The 22705-nt window shown below is 49.5% G+C and overlaps 2 protein-coding genes across 6 annotated transcripts in view; one reads left to right on the top strand and one right to left on the bottom strand.

The window, feature by feature from the left end:
- myo10 (myosin X) overlaps nt 1-22705 on the top strand; it is a 209716-nt gene that overhangs the window by 33306 nt on the left and 153705 nt on the right. The window contains exons 22-42 of one of the 3 annotated variants that reach the window (XR_009942496.1): nt 1120-1226; nt 1303-1542; nt 1697-1736; nt 1975-2886; nt 3783-3903; nt 3989-4232; nt 4352-4447; nt 4517-4610; nt 4894-4949; nt 5262-5404; nt 5531-5722; nt 5815-5972; nt 6079-6202; nt 6303-6600; nt 6670-6877; nt 6990-7126; nt 7207-7327; nt 7416-7889; nt 8026-8217; nt 8475-8581; nt 8695-9418. Coding sequence is in view for 2 of the 3 variants with exons in the window: in XM_037457879.2 (XP_037313776.1) it covers nt 1120-1226; nt 1303-1542; nt 1697-1736; nt 1975-2886; nt 3783-3903; nt 3989-4232; nt 4352-4447; nt 4517-4610; nt 4894-4949; nt 5262-5404; nt 5531-5722; nt 5815-5972; nt 6079-6202; nt 6303-6600; nt 6670-6877; nt 6990-7126; nt 7207-7327; nt 7416-7889; nt 8026-8217; nt 8475-8585 (4068 nt within the window). In the remaining variant the exon portion in view is untranslated. Of the gene's footprint in view, nt 1-1119; nt 1227-1302; nt 1543-1696; nt 1737-1974; nt 2887-3782; nt 3904-3988; nt 4233-4351; nt 4448-4516; nt 4611-4893; nt 4950-5261; nt 5405-5530; nt 5723-5814; nt 5973-6078; nt 6203-6302; nt 6601-6669; nt 6878-6989; nt 7127-7206; nt 7328-7415; nt 7890-8025; nt 8218-8474; nt 8586-8694; nt 9741-22705 lie in introns of those variants that run through there. The other 2 variants (XM_037457880.2, XM_037457879.2) reach the window with 2 other exon arrangements.
- Nucleotides 10661-14826, bottom strand: znf622 (zinc finger protein 622). 3 transcript variants are annotated; one of them, XM_037457959.2, is made up of 7 exons: nt 14675-14826; nt 13145-13688; nt 12375-12668; nt 12134-12296; nt 11926-12038; nt 11483-11626; nt 10661-11013 (listed from the first exon to the last, which is right to left on the bottom strand). In XM_037457959.2, exons 2-7 carry the CDS (start codon nt 13680-13682, stop codon nt 10886-10888), a joined length of 1380 nt encoding a protein of 459 aa, XP_037313856.2. In that variant the 5' UTR covers nt 13683-13688; nt 14675-14826; the 3' UTR covers nt 10661-10885. The 3 variants fall into 3 exon arrangements, with proteins under 3 accessions (XP_037313856.2, XP_037313858.2, XP_037313857.2); XM_037457961.2 differs by having other exon boundaries at nt 12375-12665; XM_037457960.2 differs by lacking the exon at nt 14675-14826 and adding an exon at nt 14482-14644.

Here is a 22705-nt window from a genome sequence, read left to right as displayed (position 1 = left end):
GTGTGTGTGTGTGTGTGTTGCATGAGTCCGGAGCATCTGAAGCGTAGAATCCAACAGTTATTGGATCCAGTCTTCATCCCCTCGGTCTTCTGCTCGCTGCTTCTACTCCACCCAATCAGAGGATGAACCTGCTGCCAACGTGTGTGTGTGTGTGTGTGTGTGTGTGTGTGTGTGTCTGCTGTGGCGAAATGACAGATGGGGGACACAGATCCCTGATCACAGCATGACTGAGCAGTGGAGTGTGAGTGGACGGATGAGTGGTCACGTGTGTGTGTGTGTGTGTGTGTGTGTGTGTGTGTGTGGGACCAACAGAATTATGAGTCACATGTCACCTGACTGATAAGATATCCGAACCACGAAGCCGCTCCGGCCTGCCCGTGAACCGCCCAAACCACTGCACGTCCCCCGGTGGGGGGGGGTTCGTCCTCGTTGTCCCCCACTGACAGAGGGTCCTTCTGTCGTCACACGTCCTCGCTGTTGTCCCGACTACAACCACCATTAAACTGAATCCCCCCCCCCCCCCCCCATTCACTCCCCTCGGTTCTGTTCCCTCCACAGGCCTGACCCGTCAAGCTGAGCGGCGCCCCCCCCCCCCCCCCCCCTGACAGCAACCTCCAAAAGCGCACAGAGGCTTAGCGCTGTTTTTTGTTGCGCGCTAATTAGCATAGCGACGATTAAAGAGGATTAGTGGTTGAATTCTTTGGGATGCAAATGTGTGCGCTCTTAAGTGAACATGTGCGATTGGTGTTGGAAGTTGTTTATTAAAGCGGAGGGGCGGGGGGGGGTTGTGTGTGGGGGGTGTACGTGTGTGTGTGTGTGTTACATTGTGGGGACCTTAATCCACACTTTGTGGGGGACTTACAAAGACCACAAGACTAAACACTCTGTCACCCGAGTCCCCCCCCCCCCCCCCTCGATGGGATTAGTCCCTGGTTCTTCTGTCAATGGAGGACGGCGTGCAGCTGCATCAAAGTCTCTGCAGCCGCCTATGAGTCATTGTTCTCTTCACTGGGGGGGGGGTCACTTTAACCTCCTCATCAGAATATAGTTTCTCTCATTAAATAGTTGTTAAATGGTTGGTCTTCACCACCTCTCTCCTCCTGGCTCCTCCCCTCTCAGGTGTTCCTCCGGGAGTCTCTGGAGCATCGCCTGGAGAAGCAGAGGGAGATGGAGGTTCTGAGGGCCGCCGTGATCATCCAGGCCCACGTCCTGGGCTACATGGCCCGGTACGGCACCGCGCAGTGGATCAGAGAGCCTCCTCGAGGGTCCGTTGACTGACCGCCGGTGTTCTTCTGCACGCAGGAAGCAGTACAGGAAGCTGCTGCAGTGCATTGTGGTCATCCAGAAGAACTACCGGGCCTTCTACTGGAGGAGGAAGTTCCTGCTGGTCCGCTGGGCGGCGCTGACCTTCCAGAAGCGAGCGAGAGGCCAGCTGGCCCGCCGGGCCTTCGGCCGGCTGCTGGAGGAGAGGAAGAGGAGGAGGAGGGAGGAGGAGGAGGAGACGGAGCGGCGGAGGAGGAGGGAGGAGGAAGAGGTGGAGAGGTAGGAGGAGTTAGTGGAATTCTGCCAGCTGCTTTAAATACAAAATAAAGTGAATGAGCGTGAAGTTGTGAAGTTCAGAGTGTCGTCACTCACATGCACACGTGTGACCTTCACTGTCCTCCCCCCCCCTCCGTGACTCTCATGTCTTCTGCAGGAGGAGACAGCAGCTGGAGGCCGAGAGACTCGCCACAGAGGTACGACCCAACGCCATCATTCGCACATTCAAACATGGCTGCTTCGGTTCAGATCTCAGTCGCCCAGAATCATGAATTAACTACAGAACGTCTCCCAAAACCACGCAGTGGAATTATTCATACCAGTGAGGATCTGAGAAGAAATGCTGATTTCTGCAGTAGAATCCACAAAAAAGACCATAGGCAAAGATTTAATGCAGATTGCAGGAAGCCATTTTTATCTTCTTTCCCTCCTCAGGCGGAGGAGGCCAGACGCCTGGAGGAGCTTCACCAGGAGCTGGCCTCTCTGGCTCCTCCTCATCGAGCAGCAGACGCCTCGGAGGAGGCGGAGTCGGCGGAGGCCCCCGAGGAGGCGGAGTTGGCGGACGAGGCCATTCGTCCTCACGAGGCCACCCAGGTGGAGGAGATCCTGCGGCTGGAGCGGGAGATCCAGTCGCTGCAGAGGCTGAAGGAGCGGCAGGAGCTCTCCCTGACGGAGGCCTCCCTGCACCGCCTGCAGCTCCTCCGCGACCAGGAGCTCCGGCGCCTGGAGGACGAGGCCTGCAAGGCGGCGCAGCAGTTCCTCGACTCGCTGAACTTCGACGAGATCGACGAGTGCGTGAGGAACATCGAGAGCTCGCTGGGGGGGGGCGGAGCGGAGGGGAAGGAGGGCGGCGAGGGGCGGGGCCGCGAGGAGGAGGAGGTCGACGAAGGGTTCGGGGCGGACGACGAGGCCTTCAAGGACTCGCCCAACCCGAGCGAGCACGGCCACTCGGAAGGCCAGCGGACGAGCGGCATCCGCACCAGCGACGACTCGTCCGAGGAGGACCCCTACGCCAACGACGGGGCGACCCCCCCCCTGCCTCTGCCGCCGCCGCCGAACCCCCTGCAGCACCAGCCGCTGCCTCTGCCGCCGGTGCCCACCCCCTGCCACAGCGCCCCGTCCCGAGGGGACTCGTCCGAGGCCCAGTCCGACGTGGAGCTCATACCGCCGGACGAGGATTCGGACTACGACCAGGACGACTACGACGAGGGCGCCGTCGTGTCCAGCGGCAGCGTGGCCTTCTCCAACCCCCACAGCGACCAGTGGTCCCCCGACTACCGCGGCTCCGTCGGCACCTACAACAGCTCAGGGGCCTACCGCTTCAGCTCGGAGGGGGCCCAGTCCTCGGTGAGTTGGTCTTTAAGCTGCATCCTGTGTAGTGACCAGCAGGGGGGACTCCTCTGCTCCCATAGACGTCTATGAGGAAATTACTGTACTTCTGTGTAGTGACCAGCAGGGGGCGACTCCTCTGCTCCCATAGACGTCTATGAGGAAATTACTGTACTTCTGTGTAGTGACCAGCAGGGGGCGACTCCTCTGCTCCCATAGACGTCTATGAGGAAATGACTCTACTTCTGTGTAGTGACCAGCAGGGGGCGACTCCTCTGCTCCCATAGACGTCTATGAGGAAATGACTCTACTTCTGTGTAGTGACCAGCAGGGGGCGACTCCTCTGCTCCCATAGACGTCTATGAGGAAATGACTCTACTTCTGTGTAGTGACCAGCAGGGGGCGACTCCTCTGCTCCCATAGACGTCTATGAGGAAATGACTCTACTTCTGTGTAGTGACCAGCAGGGGGCGACTCCTCTGCTCCCATAGACGTCTATGAGGAAATGACTCTACTTCTGTGTAATGACCAGTAGGGGGCGACTCCTCTGCTCCCATAGACGTCTATGAGGAAATGACTCTACTTCTGTGTAATGACCAGTAGGGGGCGACTCCTCTGCTCCCATAGACGTCTATGAGGAAATGACTCTACTTCTCTTCATTCCCTCAGTAATGGAGAGGAAGCTTTAGGGCGGGGCTAGACGAGGATTGACAGGTCTCTAATGCTTTAGGGTGGGGCTACACGATGATTGACAGGTCTCTAATGCTTTAGGGCGGGGCTAGACGATGATTGACAGGTCTCTAATGCTTTAGGGCGGGGCGAGAAGAAGTGAGATGTGTTTCTCCTCCTTCTTCTTCTACGCCTTGAATGTCCCGTCTCTGCGTCCCCCGACTGACGCTGTTGTTTTATTCCAGTTCGAGGACAGCGAGGACGACTTCGACAGGTTCGACACCGACGACGAGGTGTCGTATCGGCGGGACTCGGTCTACAGCTGCGTCACGCTCCCGTACTTCCACAGCTTCCTCTTCATCAAAGGTATCTCCGTGAAATGACCCCTGACCTCTACAGTGAGACGGCGGCTGGTCTGGCGCCCTGTGAACGCGTCGATCTCTCTCTGCAGGCGGCCTGATCAACACGTGGAAGCGGCGCTGGTGCGTCCTGAAGGACGAGACCTTCCTGTGGTTCCGGGCCAAGCAGGAGGCCCTGAAGCAGGGCTGGCTGCACAAGAAGGGGGGGGGCTCGTCCACGCTGTCGCGCCGCAACTGGAAGCGCCGCTGGTTCGTCCTGCGGCAGAGCACGCTCACCTACTTCGAGAACGACGGCGAGGAGAAGATGAAGGGCGTGCTGGACATGCACGACGCCAAGTGAGGGGCGACCGGTCGTTACAGTGCAGGGGTCATGTGACTCGTGACATCTTGTTCTTTTAAAGCTATTTAAGGTGTAAAATCGCAGTGATTTATCTTTGACTTTGTGTCTCTTGCAGAGAAATCATCGACAACACGGGGAAGGAGAACGGAATCAACATTGTGATGCCGGAGAGGACCTACCACCTGATCGCAGAGTCCGCCGAGGACGCCAGGTACGTCGTCTCCGTCCTATTGAGTCCAGTTGAGAGAACGTGTAGCTGACGCCGTCTCCATGGTTACAGCCAGTGGTTCAGCGTGCTGAGTCAGGTCCACGGCTCCACGGAGCAGGAGATCCGAGAGATGCACCACGAGCAGGCCAACCCCCAGAACGCCGTGGTGAGTAACAAACATCACGTCGTCTCTTTGAAACGTAGTTTCTTCAATTTCTACTTTCATTACTTTAAAATCAAATTCACTGAATCCGAAGATTTAATCTGAATTCACGCCGTCTTTTTACTTCTGTTCTGGTTCTTTGTGTTCAACACGGCTCACGTGTGCTGGAAAAGAGAGTGTGTGTGTGTGTGTGTGTGTGTGTGTGTGTGTGTGTGTGTGATAATTGGTTTCCATGGGGGCAGAAGAAGGTCAATCTCATTAGCTGCCCCTGTCCCCCCCCCCTCAGGGCACGCTGGATGTGGGGATGATCGATTCGGTTTGTGCAGCGGATAATCCAGAGAGGTGAGCAGCACTTATTTATTAATGGGATAAAAAGATGCTGCTGATGTTTACATTTTTTTGACATGGTACTATTAGTTTTTTTTTTACCAATATACTGTGTAATATATTCCAAAATATTCTATAAAAGTTCTTATTCATTAAAACATCTGACCATAGTACAGTGAGTCCTGGTTTGTTCTAAAAGGAAACAGAAGGCCTGTATGACATGTATGTTGGAGGCTCATGAGAAGGAGATCACCAGGAACCCCCTTTAGATGCTCTTCTTCCTCCTCCTCCTCCTCCTCTGAACATGAACTCTGCTTCTGGTCTCAGGCCCAACTCCTTCGTCATGATCACGGCCAACCGCGTGCTGCACTGCAACGCCGACACGCCGGAGGAGATGCACCACTGGATCACGCTGCTGCAGCGCTCCAAAGGAGACACGCGCGTGGACGGCCAGGAGTTCATCATCCGAGGTGACGGAGGGTGTTATGAATGAATGGATGGATGAGGGGGGGAGGGAGGGAACGCGTCGTTCTGAGTCCGCGTTGTTCTGAGTCCGCGTGGTCGTGACGCTTCACCTTCTGGTTCCTGTCCCTCAGGCTGGTTGCACAAGGAGATGAGGAACAGCTCCAAAGCCTCTCTGAAGCTGAAGAAGCGCTGGTTCCTGCTCACACACAACTCCCTGGACTACTACAGGAGCTCGGAGCGCGGCGCCCTGAAGCTCGGAACGCTGGTGCTCAACAGCCTCTGCTCCGTGGCGCCGCCCGACGAGCGGCTCTACAAGGACACCGGTGAGAGGAGGGGCGGGGCTTCTCCTTTCCACCCAACGCCGGGGCTCCTGTGGCTCAGCGCTGACCCGTTTCTCCTCTCCCCCCCCCCCCAGGCTACTGGAGCATCGTCGTCTACGGGCGCAAACACTCGTACCGACTCTGCTGCAAGCTGCTGAACGAGGCGGCGCGCTGGGCCAGCGCCGTCCAGAACGTCATCGACACCAAGGCGCCCGTGGACACGCCCACCCAGCAGCTCATCCGCGACATCAAGGTGGGGGACGCGCGCTACTTTAGAGTCGATATCCCAGCATGCATCGGGCCCGTCGGGCGCACAGGCGCGGTTAACCCGCCGCGTCGACCCTCTCGTCTCCCTGCAGGAGAACTGTTTGAACTCGGAGGTGGTGGAGCAGATCTACAAGAGGAACCCCATCCTTCGCCACAGCCACCACCCGCTGCACGCGCCGCTGCTGCCGCTGCCCTACGGCGACATCCACCTGAGCAGTGAGTCCCTCAGGCAGAGGGTTCAGAACGCGTGAATCCTCTCCAGCATCATGTGTCCCCCGCTGTTCAGTCACCGCGTCCCTCTGCCCCCCCCCCCCAGCGCTGAGGAACAGCAGCTGCACCACGCTGCAGGAAGAAGGCCTGAAGGTGTTCAGCTCCCTGCAGCACCTGGAGGGCGTGGCCGACCCGGTGCCCGTCATCCAGGGCGTCCTGCAGACCGGCCAGGAGCTCAAGCCGCTGCGGGACGAGCTGTACTGTCAGCTGATCAAGCAGACGGTGCGGCCGCCGCAGCCCGGCAGCCCCGGGAACCTCTGCAGCTGGAAGATCCTGGTCTGCATGTCCTGCACCTTCCTGCCGACCAGGAGCATCCTCAGATACCTCAAGTTTCACCTGAAGAGGTAGGGGCCTGCTCGCAGAGCGAGGATCAAAGGCGAATCCCGAGAGTGTTACGAGTTGTTCCTCTGCAGGACTCGGGAGCTGCTGCCCGGCTCGGAGATGGACCGCTACGCCGCCTTCGCCCTGGACTCCCTGAAGAAGACCCGAGCCAGGGAGAACGTCCCGTCGCAGGAGGAGATCCGCTCCATCGTGTCCCGGCAGGACATGAGCACCACGGTCCACTGCCACGGAGGAGGCTCCTGCAAGATCACCATTAACTCCCACACCACAGCTGGAGAGGTGAGTGACAGCCACCGTGACTCCGCCCCCTCCAGAGGCCCCCAGTTCTCCTCCTGTGCTAGAGGAACGCATCCCGGATGTCTGGAGTTAACTGGTTCTTGTTCCCCCTCAGGTGGTGGAGAAGCTGATCCGAGGTCTGGCCATGGAGGACAGCAGGAACATGTTCGCTCTGTTCGAACACAACGCCTCCACGGAGAAAGCCATCGAGAGCCGCGCCGTGGTCGCCGACGTCCTCGCCAAGTTTGAAAAGTAAGCGTCCCGCCGCCCCGAAGCAGAACGACGTGAAACGAGACGCTTCCGTCCTCACGAACCGTCTCTCTGGTCTTCAGACTGTCGGCCAGCCCCGACGAACGCAACACGGGGTGGAGGTTTTACTTCAAGCTCTACTGCTTCCTGGACACGGAAAACGTCCCCAAGGACAGCGTGGAGTTTGCCTTCATGTTCGAACAGGTGAGACGTTTGAGGATCGCCGCGCGAGGTCCGAACCCGCTGGGTCCTGGACGCCGTGCCTCACGTTGCTTTTTTTTTCGCCCAACAGGCCCACGAAGCCGTCATCAGCGGTCAGTACCCGGGCCCCGAGGAGGCCCTCCAGTTCCTGGCCGCCCTGAGGCTTCAGTACCTGCAGGGCGACCACGGCCCCCCCCCGGCCAACGTCCCCGACATGTCCCTGGTGTTCCCCGTGGCGCGGTTGCGGGCCCGCGTGCAGAACTCGGCCAAGGCGTTCGCCCCCGGGTCGCCGGGCGAGCGGCCGGGCGCCCCGGAGAGGAAGCGCTCCAGCTTCCTGGAGGGGACGCTGAGGCGGAGCTTCAGGAGCGGCTCGCTGAGTCGGCAGAAGCTGGAGGAGGAGAACAGCCTGGAGGCGTGGATGAGGGAGGAGGCGGCGGCGGTGAAGGCCAGCCTGACGGACAAGTGGAGGAAGCTGCAGGGGATGAGCCAGCAGCAGGCCATGGTGAAGTACATGAGCGTGGTGGAGGAGTGGCAGGGGTACGGCTCCACGCTGTTCAACGTGGAGGTGAGCTCACTCCTGGGTGTCCTTCACTCATCTCTTCTTGGTTCATGCGAATCGTCAGACCCTCATGTGTCCCCCTCATGTGTCCCCCTCATGCGTCCCCCTCATGCGTCTCCCCCTGTGTCTCCCCGTGCTGCAGAGTCGGGACGGAGCCTTCCCCCTGGAGCTGTGGCTGGGCGTCAGCCGGGAGGCCGTATCGGTGTACAAGCGGGGGGAGGCGTGGCCTCTGGAGGTTTTCCCGTACGAGCAGATTCTCTCGTTCGGAGCTCCGCTGGCGAACACCTACAAGATCGCCGTGGAGGGCCGCGAGCTGGTGTTCGAGACGCAGATGGTTCGTACGCCAATCTGGCTCTTTGTGGTGAAATAAAATTAATTTTAGTTTAAAATCCCACATTTTCCACGGCTGAAGTGCTAGAAACGATACGTACATATAAAAGAATACGTATGTATGTGTGTATTTTTCATTCCACCCATAAAATGGTATCATCATCATTAACGACACAACGAGTGCCTGCGTAGCGGATAAAATGCATGCAAATGATGAAGTGTAACGGCTCCTCCTCTTCCTCCTCTTCCTCTCCCCTGCAGGTCATGGACATCGCCAAGCTGATGAAGGCCTACATCAGCATGATCGTCAAGAAGCGCTACAGCAACTGTCAGTCCGTCAGCAGCCACGGCAGCCAGTGCAGCGCCTGGTGAGGGGGCGCCCTTTGACCCCCCCCCCCCCCCCCCCCCCCAGCTGAGACGAAGCATCGAGCTCGTCGCGACAATCATCTCAAAATGAGCGTTTTTGGTTTTGTGGTTTCAGACAGCGAGGGTTTGGACCTTAAAGTCGACTTCATAACCGTTGATGAAAGTAACCTGAGGACGTTACCATGACGATGAGTGTTCAGGCCCAGGCTTTGATGTTCTTTGGTTGCCAGCTTTCTCAAAACTAAAAAAAATACACTACAATCCTTATTTCTAATCAATGAAAATAGTCAATATTTTTATGTTTTGTGTAGTAATTTGCATCATGAAGGCCTCAATATCCTTGAACATTACATTTTGAATAAGAGGATGACAGCTACAGTCGTTCAGCCAAAAGAGGTGGAAGCCAACTTTATCTCCTCATTGCAGCCTCTTGTTTTGGAGGGAAAGCGTTACTTCCTGGTGCTGAAGCCCCGCCCCCTCTGCTGTGGAACCACATTCGGCTCGACTTTCTCTGAACTTAAAACCTCTCTTTAGGATCCATCATTTGTCCTTTTATAGTTTTAATCTCTTTTGTTAGACAATCAAAACGTCCATTTCTGGATCTTTTTCCCAAAGACGATAAAATGAAGATATAAAAGTACATTTTGTTTCTATTGGACACAAACTTCAACCTGTCCTCCATCACTTCAGGGTCCATATTTGGGCTCCTTTGACGTTTTCTTGTAAAATAAGATGCTCCTCTTCTTTGGCACATGATCGATATTCTACAATCGCACTTCAGAACGCAGCGAAACGCGAGAAGAAGCTCAAACTGATGCTTCGCGGCGGTGGAACATCTGGTGGACCTTATTTTATGCAGCGTGACTTTTCTGTGGAGCTCCGCGGGCGGCAGATCCTCCAAAGACGCAGGTTTCTCCCTCGGTGCCTTCCTGTATATTCTGTACACTGTTACCTTCTCTTTTTGCTATAATGTGCAATGTTTTTTATATATATATATAAATATACATGTATATTATAATCACATGGCTGTACATTTTATACTGCGAGTCTTCGTTTCTTCTCCTGAATGGTTACAATGTTTTTGTTCCCCGACTGATGAATCATGTTTTTTTTTTTTTAATCTGTATTAACTTGTGTATTCAATAAATACAAGATTACGTATCTGGTCTGAAGCCTCATTCACACTTTAATAAAGTTTAACAGACTGAATCGACAGGAGCAGTTTGGTGCCACGATGACATCATCACAAACTGTAACATAGTCTTTGAACGTTTAACTTGACTCTTCCAGTTATGGAACATTGAGCAGAAGAGGTAGAAGTCATTCTGGTCATAATTATTCCTGCACTCTCATTTCTATATATAGATATAGATATATGTCATCTTTATTTATGCATCACATCCACGTTTCACCCAGAAGTTTCTGTGAAGGTCACGATGGCTGCGGGGCCTCGTATCAGAGCCAGCCATCGGGGGGGGGGGGCCTATTAGATTAGCTAATAGCCCACGTGGGGGAGGCAGGATGTTCACTTAGGCCTTTACGGCCTCGGGGGGGGGGGGGGGGGTTCAACATCTGTCCGTCCAGGTAGAGCATCGCCCGGAGATGTAATCACATCACCCCCCCCTGTTTGGATGTGGGGGGGTTTCATTGAGTGTTGATCGAACAAATAATCAATACTAACTTGGCTGAACACCTGAAAACTCTTTCAAAATGATAAATATACTTCTGTTGTTCACAAGAATGAGAATGAATGATGTAACTTTCATCCGTGTGCTGCAGGCTCCCATCACACCGACATGAACCATCACGCTGCATCAGAAGAGCCAAACGCATCAAAACCATGCTGAGCTTCACAGGTAAAAAGTATCATTTAAAGACTAAATATATAAAGTATTTTCATTCAGAGCCGAATTCCATAAATATGAGCCACTCATTTATTTGATGTATATTGAAGGAGGTGGAATCATAAACCACAGCTAAAAGGAAGAAGGTGTGGATTATGAACTTCTTCATATTGATGAGATTCCACCTGCTTCGTCTCACAGAACAACATACAGCGAGAGGTATGTGCCGCCCCCCCCCCCCCCCCCCCCCTCCCTCCCCCATTGCTGCATCTCCTTCAGACAGAAAGCTTTCTGATTATTCTTTGTGCCTTTGAGGCACAAACCAGCTGGACTTAAATCAACTGTAATCTAATCTGTACTGAGAGTCTCGTTGGGAGGGAAAGATGTTCATCTTTTTGTTTCTTGGATCCGTCCCTCGGCCCCCCCGCCCCCCCCGGTCCATCAGGTCCATCAGGTCACAGTTTAGAAGATGACCTGGGCCCTGAAGTGCTCCTGCCTGGTGGTGTTGTTGTTCATCCCCATCCGCAGCATCCATTTGGACTTCATCCTCTGGACGTACTGCATGTCTTTGGGTTTCTGGTAGAAGGAGCCTGAGGCAAAAGGATAAAGAAGCGTGAACAAAGGCAGCGTGACAGGAAATAACTTCATAAACCTGCATCCTGAAAACAGCTTCGAGGGTCAGACTCCAAACGAAGGTCACTGAGGGGGGGGCGCGACCTCTAGAGGTTTGACCATGTGCTCAGACTATTAGCAGATGATGATGATTATGAAATATCATCTAATTATTAATAATAATAATAATAAGTGATTACAATCTGAACGGAGACAACATTTAATTAATAAGTCAAAGAATCTGAGATAAATATTTTTCATTTCATTTCTGCTTAAAATCCCCAAAAGTCAGAAAGATCTGTGACGTTAAAATGAAAGAATAAAGGATTTGTCAGTTTTGACCCAGAATGTTTTCATTAAAACCATTTAGAAGGAAAGCAGAAGTCACATGATGGAGGTTCTACCCACATGACCTGCAGCACTCGTGCTTAAAGACTCTTTTCGTACCTCCGTCTCCCCTCCAGCCCAAAGCCCGGTACTGCCGGAGGACCCGGCCCACGGCGTTCCTGTTGCGGATCAGAACCACCACCCGCTGGGCCCCGAAGCGCTGCTTGTAGTAGCGCATGAGGGAGCGGTGGCCAATCGTGGCGCCTGAGGAACACATTTCCGTTACCATGGGAACGCGTTGTTTACGTCATCGATGACGAGGCGTCGCTCGTGAACAAAGTTTGAATCCTTCAACGTTTCATTTAAAGAACATTTTGCCAATGATCCAATTATGAAAACTGCTCAAGAAGCAGAATAAGAATCTGATGAAGAGAGTGGAGCTCTGAGATGATTCAAGATGGTAATACTAAATATATGAGGATTCACTTTCTATGAAGTCCTGTTATTCTCTATATTTAATAAACATTTTATTCACTTCCAGTATGAATAAAGCTTAGAGTCACCTGAGGGGAGGGTCAGCTCCAGCGTCTCATCATCGTACTCCAGGTTCTTGTCATCTGAGATCTCTGCTTGGTCCATTTCTTCTTCTCCCTCCTTCCTGTCCGGGTAGCTGCTCCTGTGAGCAACAGAAATACACATCATCATTAACATCATCATCATCATCGAGACGAAGCCGACCTGCTGCCTCTGAATACTCTACGAGTTCTTTACCTGAAGTCGTAGAAGTCCGCGAACTCCAGAGCCGAGTCCCCGTCTGTGAAGAGCTTGCAGTGGCTCTTGTCCGTCATGTGACTCTGAACGGCTTCGGCCGAGTAGAAGGACCTCCCCTTCTCGTTGCACCACAGGCACACGTTTCCAGCGCCCACTTTCTCTCCTGCAACACAGAGACTTCCTCAGTGTCAGAGAAGCACAGAAACCCGGTTCTATGGGACGGGGCCCGTCCCAAACTCACCGAGGTAGCGGACGAGGCCCCGCAGGTCGACGAGGAACTCCACGTCGGGGATGAAGAAGCTGTGGACTTTGGTCATGTGGTCGATGTTCTTCACCAGGGACTTGGAGTGGTGGGAGCAGAACAGGCAGTCGGTGACGGGGATCGAACCCGGCAGGTCGGCGCCTTTGGGCTCAGGTCCAGCCGCCGAGCCCGCCGCCTCCTCATCCATCGTCTCCTCTTCTTCGTCCTCTTCTTCCTCCTCCTCCTCCTCCACCATCTCATCATCTTCCTCCTCGTCAACATCCTCCCACTCTTCTGGAACAACGTTATTGGAAAAAGAAAGTTACGTTTAAACAGAACTAATAAAACCGTATTAAAGCCACCTGACATTCTGCACCTTTAAATAAACTGATGGTCTTTCATGTGATTAAACAAACTGTAGACCTTAAACTGTACTTCTAATGTTTCTTATCTATAACAAGTGGTAAATCGGCTCATTTGATGAAATTGCACTTTGTTTCTTGTTGCTCTGGGCTTGTTTCCTTATGGTTGAAATGCTCTTATTGTGACTTTGTGGATAAAAGCCTCAGCTACATGTTACGTGTGATGCAGCCGCTCATCATCTCACGTTATCAGAGATAAAATGAAGATGTGTTTCGACGCGTGTTTGCATTGAATCAGAACATCTGCACTTCAGGCCGTAATGGAGCCTTTTCTGATCCCAGTCATTTCACAGGCTTCTACTGTAAGAAAACCATCCGAATCACGTTGGTCTACTTTCTCCTCCGTACCTTCCACCGCTGAGGCGCCGTCCTCCTTCTCCCGCCTCTTGGCCTGCTCCTCCAGCCACATCAACCTCGGGGGCTTCTCCAGCTTCTCGGCCTTGGGCCTCGTCGCCCTGGGCCTCTGCTGCTCCCTCAGGGCCTGCTGCAGGGCCTCGTTCCTGGCGTCGCGGTCCGCCTTCTCGTCGCCGAGGCCCTTCTCCAGGTTCTTCTCGTTCATCTTCTCCACCTTCCTCTCGGCGGCGAGCAGCGCCTGCTTCTCGGCCTGCTGGTGCTTGTGGGACTGCATGTGGTTCCGGTGGGCGTTGGCGCTGGAGAACCTCTTGTTGCAGAGGGCGCAGCCCTCGGAGGCGGCCGCGTCGCTCAGCTGCTGCTCGGCGGCGGTCCGCTGCGCCAGGACGCGCTCCTGGAAGTTTTCGGCGGTGACCGGCGGCATGTCGGCCACCTTGCGCTTCAGGTTGTAGCGGTGCCAGTCCGTTTTGTAGTGCGCCCGCTGCACCTCGCCGTCCGCAAAAGCCACTCGGCAGCTGATGCAGGTGTAGGACATTGTGACCTGAAGGGAAAGGTCAGAGTGAAGATCACTCGTTTGTCTCAGGCCTTCAAAGAGATAGATACAAATAAAACATGTGCCTTTTATTTATCTTTAGGATTGTAAATTACAATCCTGTGTTTTATTTGGTCCAACGTTGGAAAAGTGTGTGAGATGTTGGAATCAGTAAATATTATACCATAGATTAGTCTTTAAAGTACACAAAATTATAATACCAAAAGTACTCATGCAGTTCATGCTCATGTCTCATTTCAGAATATAACAGTGACGAATCAACGTATTCATCACTTTAATGTTTAATGTTGCTGGTGAAGATAAAGTCTAGTTTGACTCCCTTTATTATTAAAACATCCACATACTAAATTAGTCAAGTTACATTTTGTATAATGATTTTAATCTTCACTGATGTAAACCGATGAATCCTAAGTGGAAGTTAAAGTAAAAACTATCCCGATTACGGGACAAACCTGTAAAGCACCTGGGACTTTTACTTAAATCATTTATACCACCTTCAGAATAATAGTACTTACTGTGGGGTCGTTGTTGTAAAGTGACGTCATAATTAACCAAAATACCTGGATCCTGCTACACGTGAGCTAACGTGACACAGAAGACACGTGACGCCGTGGACCGTCGGTAACCCTGGTGACCGTTTCTAGCTTCCATCACAGAAACGATTAATGACGTCACTTTAAACGATAAGGTGAAATCATAGCTTAATTAACGTACCGGCTACCTAGCTGAATGGCAGCGAACATTAGCCGTGAGATAACAGCTAAAACACAACGTCACCAACCGTTAATTCCTTAAAGATGAATTCCTTAAAGATGAATTCCTTAAAGATGAATTCCTTAACTATGACCCGCGGTGCTAAAGCCAGAGATGTAGCATGCTAACAGCAGCTAGCATAGCCACCGCTCGGTGTAAACATCAGCTAAACGCTCAGAGTCGTGAAGCTTTATGCGGCAGAAAGAGGCCTCGATGTTCACCTGCTTCTCCTGAGAGTCTCCTCTCCTCCTTTGAGCGTGTTGTTGAGTCGCTTCTGTCTCTCTGTTACACGCAGCAGCAGCAGCACACGAGGGTCACTTCCTTGTGAACTTTGACCTTCTTCTTGAGTTCTCTGGTGGTCACAAACTAGTTCGAGGTGCAGTTTCGCCACCTGCTGGTTTGGAGAATATTTACCGGCGATTGTTCCTTTTACAAAGTCGACTCAACACATTTTACTCTACTACACAGGTCTTCAACAGGGGGTGCGCGGCCCCCAGGGGGTCCGCGGAGGTACTGAAGGGGGGTCGCGAAATTTTTGGTTGATGAGACAATTTCTTCTTTTTTTCTAACCAATTTTCTTTTCAAAAACATAAATGTCTTCAGAATCAGAATTGTATTTATTGTCTTTAAATACACATTAACATGAATCCAACATATTGAAGCGAACGGATAAATTGATGGAGAAGACGTTATTTTTCAGTCCTCAACACACACAATCAGCTACAGGAGCTCTGTCAAGCTGGGGAACCGGTTCATTCACAGCACCTGTTGGAGCCATTCTGAATACTGCAATGGGATGGCGCTGTTTTTGCCACCAGCCTATTTAACACCAGGGCTAATTAGTGCAGGTGTGGCGCACAGCGAGGCAGATAACTTTTGACCGTGAGGCACGGCGGATTGTGAACCGAATTGTTTGTTTTTCTTTTCGTTATATAAATAAATGGATTGACATATCCAACGTTAAGTTAAGAAGTTTGAAAGTAAGTTATTTTTAGTTTAAGACACAAACAGCACGCCGGAAACCACGAGTACAAAACAACTTAAATGTGCGCCAACAATTAGTCAAAAGTTTGGCTCAGTATGAGAAAAAGACCGATCAAGTTTAGACAGCACGATCCTTGTGCTGTTTGAGCACCTTGTCTTCGACGGCGATCCGCTGAATGGAAACGCTGGCGCGTGCTTTGGATATAGCGTTAGTCGTATACTACGGGCGCAACGCGTCTCACATTGGACAGTGGAGCAAATCACGCAGCCACGGGCGGAGATCGGCGACCGGTAGCGGGGATCGGCGGCGGAGGTCGTTGACGGACAGCGGTGATTGGTAGCGGATGTCGGTGAAAGTACGCTGGAGCCTCACAGTGGATAGTGAGGCAGTCCGAACTCTGTCACGACGGAGGTTGGTGACCGTTCTCACATTGGTCAGTGAGGATTGGACACTACGTCACCAAGTGAAGAAAAGTTGGTTGGACCTGGAACGAGCCGCGAGGTATGAGCAGTTAAACACACACGAGTAGGAAGGAATGAAGCAGAGCTGCCTGCAGTTATTAAAGTGTAAACGGCAAGACTGACGAGAACACAATGGATGGACATTTGGTTTATCGACATTGACATTTTCCAACAAGGACTTGAAATAAGAGACATTTGGGTTTGCAAGAAATGAAAGCGTTAATGGTTTGTTTTTTATTCTGATGCTCGTTTTTCATGATATTGTGAAATATTGCTGTTTTCTGGGTGGTTGACTGGAAAACAAGGTAAAATGGATGAAGATCATCAAGGTACTGAGGTAACAAATGTGTCAGCTGACTTACAAAAGGTTAATGAGGATGAAGCCTCCGTGAAAAAAAGGTCTGTAAAATTGACACAAAAAGTACTGCTTTCCAAACTAGGTGGCTTAGAGACACTAAGAAAATCAAAGTTAAGTAAAGCTGCCAATATAAAACAAACTGTTCAAGGGTTAATGTGTCAGTCTGGTTATGAAGCTGAAATAAAAGGTAGCTTCAGCAAATATCAAGCCTTGATTAAAGACGCAAAAGTTGCACATAACCAACTGCTTGAGTTGCTACCCGTAGATGAAAAGGAAAGGCATGAAACCTGGTTCAAAGCAAAGCTGTTAAGTGTGAACGAATTTTGCTATTGCGTAGAAAATCGTTTTAAGAGGGCAAATAATGGTACTACTGAAACCGTTGCCCTTGAGGATGATATAGAGCCAACGGATAGTGTATCAAATGTTGGTACATCATCATGCACTAAAAGCCGTACCAGTGAAAGATCAAGTCGATCAAGCAAAGCTGCATTGGAAGTTGCGCAAGCAAAAGCCAGGAAAGCTGCACTCATAGCACGTGCAGCAGCGTTAAAAAAGAAACATGAATTGGAACGGGAGGTGGAATCAATAAGAAAAAAACTGGAACAGGTGGAAATGGATGCTGAGATTGAAGCCTCAGATGCAGAATTGGCAGTACTGCAAACATTTTCAGATCAGGATGGTATGGAGTCGTACTTTGAGAAGCAAAAATCAAAAGAAAGCCCTAACATTTCTGAGGCGAAGTTCTACACAACAGATTCTGCAAAGGCAAAATGAAATATCCGAGCTGCTCTTACAACAACACAAAGCAAGCCAACTGCCGCCTAGACAACTACCTGTTTTCGAAGGTGACCCATTGAAGTTCAAAATGTTCATGCAAGCTTTCAAGCATTGTGTGGAGGAGAAAGCTGCATCTAAAGGGGATTGCATGTATTTTTTGGAAAGGTACACCAGGGGGCGTCCTCACGACCTTGTGCAAAGCTGTTTACATATGAGTGCGGAGAGAGGTTTTGAAACAGCTAAAGCTCTCCTACGGGAACACTTCGGCAATGAAACAAAGATTACAGCAGCATATATGGAAAAGGTTCTCAACTGGCCTGTGGTGAAGCCTGAAGGTGTTTTGTTTCTACAGGACTATGCATTATTTCTACGTGGATGCTATAATGCAATGTCAGATTTGGAGGACATGAAAGAGCTGGACTTGCCGGCTAACCTCAAAATTATTGTTTCAAAACTTCCTTTTAAATTAAGGGAAAAATTTAGAAGTTCTGCTTGCGGTATTCGGGAGCGACAACTCCGCAAACCTAACTTTAAAGACGTTGTACACTTTGTGGAATATGAAGTAAAAATCTTGTCTGATCCTATTTTTGGTGATATTCAAACTACTGAAAGAGAGAGGCAGGTTAAAAGGGATGTGTATACAGCCAAGTCTAGGTCGAAGCAAGGTAACTTTGCTACAAACGTCTGTGCTGTTAGCAACGTGCAACGCAGGGACACACAGGAAGGTAAACACAGGGAGAGCAACATCGGCATCAATTGTTTATTCTGTTTGCAAGATCACAGTCTGGATGAATGTCAACGACTTGCAAAAAATAAACATCGTGAAAAGATCAACTTCTTAAAGGAAAAAGGAGTATGTTTTGGGTGTCTCAACATTGGGCATTTGAGCAAAAATTGCGATAAGCGGAAAACCTGTGAAAAATGCAAACAGAGCCATCCAACAGCTTTACACATTCACGTCAAACAAGTGGACAAATTGATGAACAGCAGTGGCATCTATCCCAAGGAACCTAAACCAGCTGTAAACCATACGCTTGTGTCAGCTCAGACATTTGGGAGCCAGACCGGGGCCGGTGGTAGTGGAATGCTCTCCATCCTGCCAGTTCAGGTAAAAGCACAAAAGGGCAACAAGGTCATTCAGACTTATGCTTTTCTGGACAATGGCTCGACATCCACATTCTGCTCTGAAGCTCTTATGCGTAGACTTAATCTTACTGGAACAAAGTCCAAAATAGGTTTGTTAACGATGAGCCCAAAGACATCAGTGTCAACATACATTGTGAATGGACTTGAAGTAGCTAGCCTTAATGGAACAAGGTACTACAGTCTTCCAAATGTTTACACACAGAAAAAGATGCCAGTTGACACAGCAAACATCATGAAACCAGAGGACATATCACAGTGGCCTTACCTTGATCACATTGAAATCCCTGAAATTGATGCTACCGTGGAGTTATTAATAGGTACTAATGCTTCAAAGTTGCTAGAACCATGGGAAATTGTGAATAGCCAAGGTGAGGGTCCTTTTGCTGTTAAAACCCTATTAGGGTGGGTGATCAACGGCTTAGGAAAGGATTCTAAAGACAATAGGAACGGCATTGGCTATCCTTCTGTTTCTGTAAACAGATTATCTGTAGAATCACTTCAGCTGTTATTGGAGAAGCAGTACCAAAGTGACTTCAATGAGAAAATCGCCGACGACAATGAAGAAATATCAAGGCAAGAGGCAAGATTCATTAAAATAATGGATCAATCTGTAAAGTTAAAGGACAGACATTACAGTTTAAAGCTGCCATTTAAAGCACAAGAGGTAACTCTGCCAAACAACCGTTGTATTCTTCAACAGCGCCTCATTGGACTAAGAAGGAAAATGGAAAGAAATGAGAAATTCCACCAAGAATACACAAGCTTTCTTGAAAATGTCATCAGCAGTGGCTATGCAGAAATAGTACCACAGGATGAGTTGCGTTGTGGAGAAGATAACCTGTTCTATATACCTCATCATGGCGTATATCACCCAAGGAAGGGCAAGTTGCGAGTTGTCTTCGACTGTGGAGCTAAGTTTAAAGGAACTTCGTTGAACAAACAACTTCTGCAGGGTCCGAACCTTACAAGTTCCTTAATAGGAGTGTTTCTACGATTCAGACAAGAACCAGTTGCTTTTATGTCTGATGTGAAGTCTATGTTCTATCAAGTTAGAGTGGCTGACGAAGACAAAGACTTTCTAAGGTTCCTGTGGTGGCCTAATGGAGATCTGCACAAGCAAGTTGAAGAATATAGAATGACTGTACATCTCTTTGGAGCAGTGTCGTCGCCTAGTTGTGCATGTTATGCTCTAAGGAAGACAGCAGACGACAGTCGGAATGGATTTTCGGATGATATATATAAAAATTTCTATGTGGACGATTGTCTGAAAAGCTCACCGTCTACGCAGAAAGCAGTACAGATTGTCCAGGACCTGACTGAACTTTGCCAGAAAGGAGGGTTTCATCTTACACAGTGGATAAGTAGCAGTCGCAAAGTCCTTGAAACAATTCCTGAGAAAGAACATTCTAAAAGTGTGAGTGAACTAAATTTTGACATAGACGAACTTCCGGTGGAAAGAGCACTGGGGCTACATTGGTGTCTGGAAAATGACAAGTTTAACTTCCATGTGAACTGCAAGGAACGGATGCAAACACGGCGAGGGATCTTATCAGTCACTAGTGCAGTGTACGATCCCTTAGGGTACGTTGCGCCAGTCCTTCTTCCAGCCAAGCACATATTACAAGAGTTGTGCAAAAGGAACTATGGCTGGGATGAAGAAGTTCCACAAACCTTAAAACAGCAGTGGATAAAGTGGTTAACTGACCTGAAAGAGATCTCAGAGTTCCGAGTGAGTAGGTGCTTGAAACCACATGACTTTGGAACACCAGTCCACGCCCAGTTGCATCACTTTGCCGATGCCAGCGAAAGGGGATATGGTACGGTAACTTACCTAAGGTTGCAGAACAAAGCAGGTCATGTTCATATTTCCTTTCTTCTTGGAAAGTCCAGAGTAACACCTCTTAAACCCGTAACCATTCCTCGTTTGGAACTCACTGCTGCCGTTTTGGCTGTTCGAGTGGACAGGATGGTAAAATCAGAGTTACAGCTTTCTTTGTCAGAATCCTGTTTCTGGACTGATAGTACTACAGTCTTAAAGTACATCAGCAATGAAAACAAAAGGTTTCGAACATTTGTGGCCAACAGAGTAGCCATCATTAGGGAATCTTCAGAGCCAGCGCAGTGGCGCTATGTTCACACAAAACAAAATCCTGCAGATGACGCATCTAGAGGACTGACAGTCCATAAGCTTTTGAACAGCAAAACATGGCTATCGGGTCCGGAATTCCTGTGGAGAGCAAGAGAAACATGGTTACAGTACGAAGTGGAGTCCACATTGGAGGAGGATGATCCAGAGGTCAAAGTGGAAATCACAAACGCAATAACCATTCAAGAGGATAATGCAACCAGCCAACTCATCACCTATTTCTCTGACTGGAAAAGGTTGAAAGTCGCAGTTGCATGGTTGCTGTTGGTCAAAGGGACTCTATTGGAGTTGAGTCAAAGAAGGAAGCAACTGGTGAAAGATGGAATGGCTAATCTTGATGTTGACAGAAAAATGTTGGAAGCCAGAAAGTCATTGAAACGAGAAGGTGTATCAACGGAGGATCTATTAGCAGCAGAAAATGCTATCCTTCAGTTCTGTCAGAGGGAAAGATTTGACACTGAGATTTGTGCACTAAAGACAGGGCTACACCCTTTAACAGGTTTTCCTATCTACAAGCTGAATCCTGTCTTAGAGGAAGGACTGGTAAAGTTGGTGGAAGATTGTCCAGGACTGCAATGCCCGAAGAGAGCAAACATCCAGTCATCCTGTGTAAAGATCAGCACATCTCCATGTTAATTCTTAAACATATTCATGAACAGACAAGACACGGTGGGAGAAATTACATCCTTTCCAAATTGAGAGAGAGGTTCTGGGTAACTCATGCCAATGCAGCGGCAAGGAAAATCTTGTCAAGTTGTACTTTTTGCAGACGTCACCAAGGAAAATTGTGTGACCAAAAAATGTCGGATCTCCCCAACGAGAGGATTACTCCAGACTTGCCTCCATTTACTAATTTTGGGCCTATTGAAGTAAAACAAGGACGTTCTTATGTGAAACGTTATGGGGTTATCTTTACATGCATGGCCAGCAGGGCAATTCATTTAGAAGTGGCACACTCGTTAGACACAGACTCCTGCATCAGTGCTATTCGTCGATTCATATGCCGGAGAGGACCCGTGGCACACTTTCGCTCAGACAATGGCACAAATTTCACCGGTGCAGAAAAGGAACTAAAAAGAGCAATTGCAGAATTAACCCATAGATCAATTGAGAAGGCTTTAATTCATGACAATATCAAGTGGACGTTCAACCCACCTGCAGCTTCCCATCATGGCGGTGCTTGGGAAAGCATGATCAGACTGGTCAGGAAGGTCTTGGTATCTGTTTTACATCTACAGACTCTAACTGATGAAACGTTAGTCACAGTCTTATGCGAAGCCGAAGCAATCTTGAATGACCGACCAATTACGAGAGTTTCAGAGGATCCTAATGATTTAGAGCCACTAACACCTAATCATCTTCTTACTTTGAAAAGAAAACCAGTTTTGCCTCCAGGTCTGTTTAATCAAAAGGACCAGTACGTAAGACGAAGATGGAAACAGGCTCAATATCTTTCAGATTTGTTCTGGAAAAGGTGGACGAAAGAGTATCTTGCAACGCTACAGGAAAGACAAAAGTGGAACAAAACACAACGTAATCTTTTGGAAGGAGATATTGTTTTGATTGCAGATGCTACAGCACCACGAAATTCTTGGATGATTGGAAGGATTATTAAAGCCTTTCCAGACAAATCAGGCATAGTTAGATCTGTGCAAATCAAAACCAAAACAAATGTAATTGAAAGACCAGTGACAAAATTAGGACTATTGGTAGAGCAGTCAATGTAAAAGTAAAACAAACGCAACAAAAGAGGAATGAATGTCTCCATACATGAATTGTTTATAATTGTCATGTCTTGAAGTGCCATGAACAATTAGGGGCCGGTTGTGTTGGAGCCATTCTGAATACTGCAATGGGATGGCGCTGTTTTTGCCACCAGCCTATTTAACACCAGGGCTAATTAGTGCAGGTGTGGCGCACAGCGAGGCAGATAACTTTTGACCGTGAGGCACGGCGGATTGTGAACCGAATTGTTTGTTTTTCCTTTTTGTTATATAAATAAATGGATTGACATATCCAATGTTAAGTTAAGAAGTTTGAAAGTAAGTTATTTTTAGTTTAAGACACAAACAGCACGCCGGAAACCACGAGTACAAACAACTTAAATGTGCGCCAACAGCACCTTTCATGCAAATGCGACAGCACAGGTACTACTCAATAAGATCCACTAACTTTACATTAGTGTTTTGAATCCAAAGAAGAAATAACTAAATCGTGGCAAGGCAGCCATCTTTCTACAGGAGCCCGCAAAGGACAAAATCGAATGGGGTGAAGTTGGTGTCCATCTGCAGCCTCACAGCTAAGGTACAACACATTACCAAATGCTTCTAGTTAGTATTTAATTTCAAACATGAGAAACTACAATAAAACATTGTGCAA

Source organism: Pungitius pungitius, chromosome 15 (genome assembly GCF_949316345.1).
Source record: "Pungitius pungitius chromosome 15, fPunPun2.1, whole genome shotgun sequence".
Classification (NCBI taxonomy): Eukaryota; Metazoa; Chordata; class Actinopteri; order Perciformes; family Gasterosteidae; genus Pungitius; species Pungitius pungitius.
Note: the sequence above shows the minus strand (reverse complement) of the source record. Positions and strands in the feature narration are given on the sequence as shown.